The sequence below is a fragment of the Magallana gigas genome, chromosome 2, assembly GCF_963853765.1.
Source record: "Magallana gigas chromosome 2, xbMagGiga1.1, whole genome shotgun sequence".
NCBI lineage: Eukaryota > Metazoa > Mollusca > Bivalvia > Ostreida > Ostreidae > Magallana > Magallana gigas.
In genome coordinates this window covers 8,029,130-8,037,148 of record NC_088854.1, presented here as the reverse complement: position 1 = coordinate 8,037,148, position 8,019 = coordinate 8,029,130, and the positions used below count along the sequence as shown (strand labels likewise).

General features: G+C 35.3%; 1 protein-coding gene across 1 annotated transcript; it reads left to right on the top strand.

Annotated features, from left to right (window-relative positions):
- Nucleotides 1-620: 620 nt before the first annotated feature.
- On the top strand, nt 621-2,905 carry LOC105329092 (uncharacterized). The gene has a single exon (XM_066074819.1). The coding sequence runs from the start codon at nt 1,463-1,465 to the stop codon at nt 2,060-2,062; it is 600 nt and encodes a 199-aa protein (XP_065930891.1). The 5' UTR covers nt 621-1,462; the 3' UTR covers nt 2,063-2,905.
- The last annotated feature ends 5,114 nt before the right edge of the window (nt 2,906-8,019 follow it).

Sequence of the window (8,019 nt, the reverse complement as noted above, 5' to 3'; positions counted from 1 at the left end):
TAGTTTATGAGTTCATAAACCTGAAAAATCGTCAATACAGTCAGTACATGTACTTAAAGTGTTCTAGGTTTGTTCATTTCTAGCTTATGATTTTAATTATACATATTTCAATAAAGCCACCGACCATTTTCTACTGTTTAACAATGTGTGGATTTAATAGAGTTCTCAATGTTTTGAGCAAACATTAAGGTGAATATATATATCGTCTTATCTTTTAAAGTGAATGAAATTATCCTAAAAATAAAATATTTACTATTTGTCGTAGTGCAGACCTGGAACAAAAGACCTGCAGATATAATGCAAATGAAAACTTTCAGATAAAATGAAAGGAGATCCCTTAACACTGAAACGTAAATGCTTGTGGATTCAGTTGCTTTCTTACAAAGTGTTAGTTATTCATTTAGAAAAAAATGAGTTATTAACTCAACACAAAGGACTTAAAATAACTATATTCAAATTTGTATTTATATGTAATACATAATCAGTTCAGTTTTGAATGCACCTTGAGGGTTAGTTAAATTTTCTATACTATCAACTGAGATCTTTAAAATGATGTTTTTTTTGGTTTTTATTTTGCAACAAATTGAGATTTAAAATGCATGAAAGTAATTAATTTATTGTATGCTGAATAAATTAATCTTCTTTCTTTAAATTCAAACGTCTAAGATTTTTATTTTTGCAAGAAAATGATATACGCTGAGTGAGACTGCAAAAAGTGTATTTTACAGCAAATAACCAATCTATAGATATTCAACGGACAACAGAAAATTATGATTTTAAACAATCGTTTGAGGGAAAGTGGTCGTTCTTTTAACGATGCAAAAACACAATTGAAGGGATTATATTTTAAAATGTTGAACAATCAAGAGCAGCTCGATCAGTTTGTAAACACCCGAAATGACAAAGGTCCTATTGAGTTTGTTTGCATTGGATTCAGTCTTTTGAAATGCAGACTTTTATAGGGCCCTATTAGATGGGATTACAAGTATATATAAATTCTTTAGCACATGGCCTTCTTATAAAATTCGGCATACCACACAAAGACGAGATGCATAAAAATATTGTCGCTTTAAAGACAACAGACCCAATATAAAAAGGATTGTTGATCTAGTCACACGTTCCGCCACAGTTGCTAACTTCCTATAAGGGGGTTGTCAGGAGAACTTCAGGGTAATAACCTGTTAACTGTGTTTTAATGGCTGTAAATCTTCGAAATTGATTGCAATTGAAATGAAAAAAGGAAGAAATCTATCACTGCTGACAAGTACCCATGTATAATTCAGTACGAACAATGCTTTGACAGTATCATCTACTTACAGGACCATTCAGAGCTAAAGATCTCCAGCAAGCCCCCAGCACAGCGGATGAGAATAAGCTCTATGCAAACAGCAGACGGAGGGGATTCTCTCAGTAGTGGACGCTCCAGTTTGTGGATGTGTTTAAAGAAGTGAACAAAAAAAAAATGGAAGGAATGTTGGACGATGAGCCGGAGGAGCCCAGCGAGTTAGTGATGGAATGGCTCGGGGGTTTTCATCTCTCACACGATGCTCTATACGAATTGAAAGTAGTTCTGGAGAGGCGTCAGTTGAAAGATATCTCTACAGCGATGTCATCTGAAGCCAAGCTGGTCATCCATCAGCTCAAAGAGGAGAGTCAATCTCAGATACATAAAAACCGACCAAGGCAGGAGGCCGATGCAAAACATCATGCGCCAAAGCATCGGAAATCCATCCAAAAGGCACCAAAAAGTGGGAAAACGAAAAGATTTGCAGAAACCTTCACGAAGAATTTATCCTTCCGTCTAGACGGGGATATCACGGAACCATCGCGCTCCGAGGAGGATGTCACGAAGAGATCGCTCACTGGAGACCACATCGAGGTCACCATGGAAACGGTAGAAATTGTGGATTCTGAGGCACCGCCTAAGGAGGATGATACGGATGAGATTGCGATTGATGAGATGGCAAAACTGAACTCAATAGACAAGTGTGTGGTGTGGATGGAGGTCAACGACAGTGACGGCGACTCACGGGTGACGAAGAAGGAGCACGAGGTCACGTGACCGACTTTCTATTAACGAATATACGTACTTCCTGTTCATTAAAGTGGAACGTTAACATGACAATTAAGTAAGCACGTTCAAACCGTTTTGACACAGGTGTAAGTTATCGATTATGTTTTATTTGTTACTTTTTGCTTATTTATGAAACACATTTAACTGCTGTAATTCATGTGTAATATAAGCTATTAATTAATGTGACACCTGTAATATATTAAATATCTTTACAGCTATGTGTTATTGCTCATTGTTAGAGAACGACATTGGTCCAGATAAATGTGTATCTAAAAATTTATAACTGAAATTACATCAGTTTAGAAATATTCTATATAATGAGTCTGCATCTTCAGTAAACATTTCAATCATGTCCTTCAAAAGATAAGTTAATACACGGCATTTTGCTTTTTACATCAATTTTATTCAACAAAATTATAAATTGTGATGAAATAATGTTTTAAAAAGGTAACACTATAAAAATTAAACAATAAATCTGCATATATACATGTACATGAAATACAAACAATATGCGTATATGTTACATGAAGCACCGGGTTGATAATACAACCATAAAACATACAGTATAGAAATGGATATTTTGTCAATAATATAAAATTATTAACTATAGCACCTACAGTCCTAGAAATCGAACTCCCTAAACATGGCCGACTCCTCCTTGTCCTTCCTGCCGGTGCAGCACCTGTCCCTGTGGTGGGTATGGTGGCCCCGGCGCCACCAGTGTCGGTTACTCTCAAAAGAAGCTTTCTCCTGGGTCCAGAATTCCGAGGCGGGTTTCCCTGTCTCCTGAAACTTTTCCCAGCGGCCCTGCATTTCCTGCACGTAGCCTTTCCCGAAAATGAGTGTCGTCTGCTCTACGGCAGCGTTCATGTCGGGAGACATCTGCTCTTTCCTGCGTTCTGATTTCATGTCGATTTTCCGGGAAAAGTCTTGATTTATTTTGTTCACTTCCTCGTACCGCGACTGCCAAATTTCTTTCGGTGACGATCCCTGTTCTATCATATTCTCCCATTCATCCGTGAAAGTTGTTTTGTTTTTCCAATGGTGTCTATGTCCGAAGAACGAATTACTTGTTTTGGGAACATATGATGAGAAACCCCACATTTTTATTCCTTTTATCGGACACTTTTATACCAGAGTTTTGAGTAAACCTCTTTTTAATAAATTTAACAAGTGAATCCCTGTAATTCTTACTGTTAATACTTGCGTTCGTATTATTCCACTGATTCAATAGACGACGATGCTCCTTATATAGCACAAACGTCTCCCGACATACGGGTCACCGATTTCGTAAGCCGTCTGATGTAACACAACGCGATATTTGCTGAACGTGCGTTTGAGAGCACATTACATCAAAACTCAAATAAAAACATGTAACCTAACCTAATTTTCAAATAATCAATAAGTATATATTTTAAACCCTCTTTGTTAGAATTTAGGAAAGATAACTCTTTTAGAGATTTGCTATTTAATACAGGGTCGAATTCGAATTTTAAATCTTTCAATTTTTTTAGTACATGAGATATATTTTCAATGACCCAAGTATTTCCACATTATACAAAATATAAAATTTATGTCAACAAATAACAAGAAAGGGGGTGTTATTGATGTTCTGACGACATTCCAGGGTACTGAACAGAAGAACTGACGGGAGTTGATTTTGTCGATGTTTATTTATTTTAAAATCAATGATATGCTATTTTGCATGACAAGTACATGTAGTTTCTAATTTGAATAACGCACATTTTTATAATATGAATTTTTGGACTTTTTCGACAAGAATGTCGAGAAACCCCCATATGAATCATGTTAAATAATATTTAAGGATAAAATTAATTCAATCAAACTATGTATCAGTGATAGAAATATTTCTCGAAAATTGTATAGATCCAAGCAATATTGAACTATAGTCTCGTTCAACCGAACGCTCGACTGACACCGTAAATCTCCGACAAGGATTTACGGAGACAACCGAGCGTCGAGTTGAACGAGATCGACTATATTGAACTCTGGCGTAGGAATACATACCATTACAAAAATATTTAAATTGTTCGTACCATTTATAATCTGACTATTTTCAAGGTATTTATAAATAAGTTTCCCTGAAAAACAATGCTTTAGCATACATTTCATCGAATTCATTAATTATTTTCAAGAACTAAGTCTTGTCAGCAGCAATGATTTGTGCTGAGGTCCAAACACTGTTTCACTTTCGGTTTCTCTGATTAACTGCATAGGAGAGTTGATTAAAATCAACTCCCAAAAAATGAGTGAAAACCAACATCTCCAACTTACACATTGAACTACAAATTGCTCGAAACACGAGGCGACAATGTCAAATCTGTTGATGATGAAAAAACATTTTTTTAATCTCATGTCATCGTAATAAGGCACACAGAGTCTGGCTAATTACTCCTGTAAAAATGTTCAATACATGCATGGACAATGACCAAAAATGAATCCGGCTTATGACGATTGAAGATAAAAGTATTTCTACAACTCAGTGAAATGATTCTTGAAAGTGGACTTATAATTTTTATTTGTAGATATATATAATGTATCTATTTTCAGAAGGGGCGGTATTACGTATAAGCATACTGGCTTGACTACTTTGAGTACAGGTAGACAAGTCTGATTGACTGTGCAGACACCGTCCCTTGGTACTCTGTGCTCAGGCCACCTTGTTTCTGCGGAGCTTTTATATATATATATATATATATATATATATATATATATATATATATATATATATATATATATATATATATATATATATATATATAATTTTGGATTTTATATATATATATATATATATATATATATATATATATATATATATATATATATATATATATATATATCTTACACACAGATTGTATCTATGAATCCTTTTGCATACGATTGCTTGTAATGTGGACATTTTTTGCAATTATTTCATTCATTATTTGCTACAATTATAATATTATTTTTAAATGTACATGTATATTATGCCCTCTGAGGGCCCTTTTGATTGGTAAATAAAAAAATATTTTTTTCTTAAAAGAATGGACTTATTTAGCTTTAACGCATTTAATCTTTTGTGAGAATTTTGCAGAATGGTGACAGTACATGGATGATAGCGTTAATATGTTTTATAGAATATCTATTTGATTATTTGTCTGGTTTGTTTTTCTTGCTATAGATACGTGTAAATCACAGTAAATCAGTGTAGATTACAACAATTTATTTTAGTTTGATCGATAGTATAAAGACATAATAAAACAAGTTAATAAATTGGGTCATGGCTTTTCATGTACAAAAACGACAATTCATTTCTTTACATCACAAACTTATATACACAATACATTTGTATTTATATGACAATATATATGTATAAAAAGTATATAAAGTATATAACTATTTCATAACAACAAAACAATGATATATGAACTGATTTTTTTAAAAAAAATCGATCTATATATAAACAAAAATAATAAACAGTATGAAAACAAATGAATTAAAAATTATGAAAACTATATCAGCAGCAATGAAATGCAAAATAAAATTCCTAAGGAGTGAGACTATCAGTTATCAATGGGTGACCTTTTAAATCTAGCGTAAGGCCAAACAAACATTACGATTGTTACCCGTTTCTATTTTTATGGAGGTAACATATAGATTATATTTAATTTCTCAATTAATGCCCTAAAAATGCATGGCTTTAACATTCTTTTTGTAAAACGGAAATTCACAATCAGGATAATTCAATTCAATTCATTTATTCTCTCAAAACCATGTAAATGGCACAAGAGGTACAAAGATAAAATATATTACACCTCTATTAATTGATATCTGCGCATACATGCATGCATGCACGTACATATTTAGATCTAAAATTAATAGATCAGCCTAATCTTTGAGCGTTTCTTCATCAAACTCGCTGCTCTTCGCCTCCTTCTTCCCCCGCCCGTCGCTCTTCTTCCCCATCCATCGCCACCAACAGTGTTTCTTCTCAAACTTGGAAGTCTCCTGGTCCCAGAATTCAGCAGACGACATTCCAAACTCCTGCGCCTTCTCCCATCGCCCCTGCATCTCTTGCACGTAGCCCTTGCCAAAGATGAGCAGCAAGTGCTCAACCGCCGACGCGAGGCTTGGTGTCATTGACTTCTTGGGTCCATTTTCACTACTGAATTCCATTTTCTGTGTGAAGTCCGAGTTGATCCCATTAACCTCTTCGTAGCGAGTTTCCCAGATTTCCTTGGGGGACACGCCTTTACTGATCAGTCTGTCCCATTCCTCGGTAAATGGAAGACCGTCTCTGCAACAACTCGCTTTCTTTTTGTCAGCCAAGGAATTATCCTTCTTACTACTGCAAAATGCTTTTAATCTCCACATCGTGATAATCTTTTCTGTCCCTAAACACTGGATTAAGTTGAGTGTTTATATAGATGCAGATACATCGCAGTTAAAATACGTGTCTTTACGAAATAATGACGAAATAGAACCCACTGTTTACAACCGAAAAAACACATGACCATGTGTATTTGTTTTCTAAAGATTCCAAAATGTCAACGAACCATAACGGAAGTATTTCAAAATATTGAGAGCACTTTAAAAATCAAAGCGGGACAACTCTAATCATGTCATCGTTATTTATAGGTAGTAAAATACCGATATTTCATCATCTTGTATATTATATTCAAATTCATGTGTTTATCTGTGTATTATTAATTGGGAACTAATTGTGTCACAATGGAAGTTAATTTCTCAGAGTTTGAAGAGTGGTGTACGCCGGAAATTACAGAAGGGGAGTGTGGGGATTGTGGGGATTGTGAAGGTGAGGACACGTCTCTCTTTCTAAGATTTATTTGCGCCTACATGAACTGTGAGGAAAATAAACACGCGGGGAAATTAGTAGCAACTCTAAACAAAACCCGACTGCCACCCCCCGCCAAAGTGTGGGACTATGTCAAGAGGAGCTCGGAGACGAACTGGGCGCGGATCACAGATAACTGGTCACTTGGGGATCGCCTCGATAAAGACTTTAATAGGGTGTGGCAGCGGAAAGGCGAGTTCGACACTTTAATAATGCTCTCCGCCATGTTCATGCATGCTCAACGTTTACACGCGAGCTCGGCTCAGGAGGAGACATATGTCCCCTGCCGGAGGACCTCCAGCGCCACCTCTTGGGGACTTTTCGCGGGACTGCTACGCCGGGTCAGGGGAGGGGCGCCTTACCTGCACCACTTACAGACCACTCGGCGCGGACTGGTCCTGGCCCTGTAGAGATCTATGACTCGTCGCTAGTATGATACATTCTGCGGGAGAGAGCTTTGCAGACTCTGGACCGTGAATCGTGAATTATTGTTTATTAACTTTATATCAACAACATGTCTTGCTATTGTTATGGTTTATTGTACAGCATTTACATTTGTTATCATCTTATTGTTAAATGTTTTAATTTTTGTTGATGTTTGCTTTATTGTTGACAATTAAAATCAGAAATGGCCCTTGTCAATTTTTATTAAATAGCTACGTAAAGGAAGGACACTCGTTTGATTATTTACTATTTTATTCTGAGCATTAAAAAGTAGCCGCTTGCAACTATTCTTTTGTAATATAGAAATATAAAATCAGGAAAGCATAAAGTAATTCTAATTCACATACATGCATTTAAAAAAAAATAAGCGGCAGCCCATACTATCAAATTGATTATTGAATAATTTTCTTATGTTCATAGTATGAGTTATCCATCTTTGTATTCCAGACGGTAGGAGGCATAGGTGTATGTTTTTCTGCTCTTTAATTCAGATATATACTAATATATTTTATAACATTTCAAAACCTACAGCAAAAGAAAGCGCTGTAAATAAATTATCAATGTAATTGATCCATAGACCACGAAGATTCAAGTAACATACTGCGTATCTGTGTCCTGTTTTTATTGTTTGATATTAAAGACCCAA

Bases quoted from the DNA above. Each gene is read 5' to 3' on its own strand.
- LOC105329092 (XM_066074819.1), top strand. From the start codon at position 1,463: ATGGAAGGAATGTTGGACGATGAGCCGGAGGAGCCCAGCGAGTTAGTG.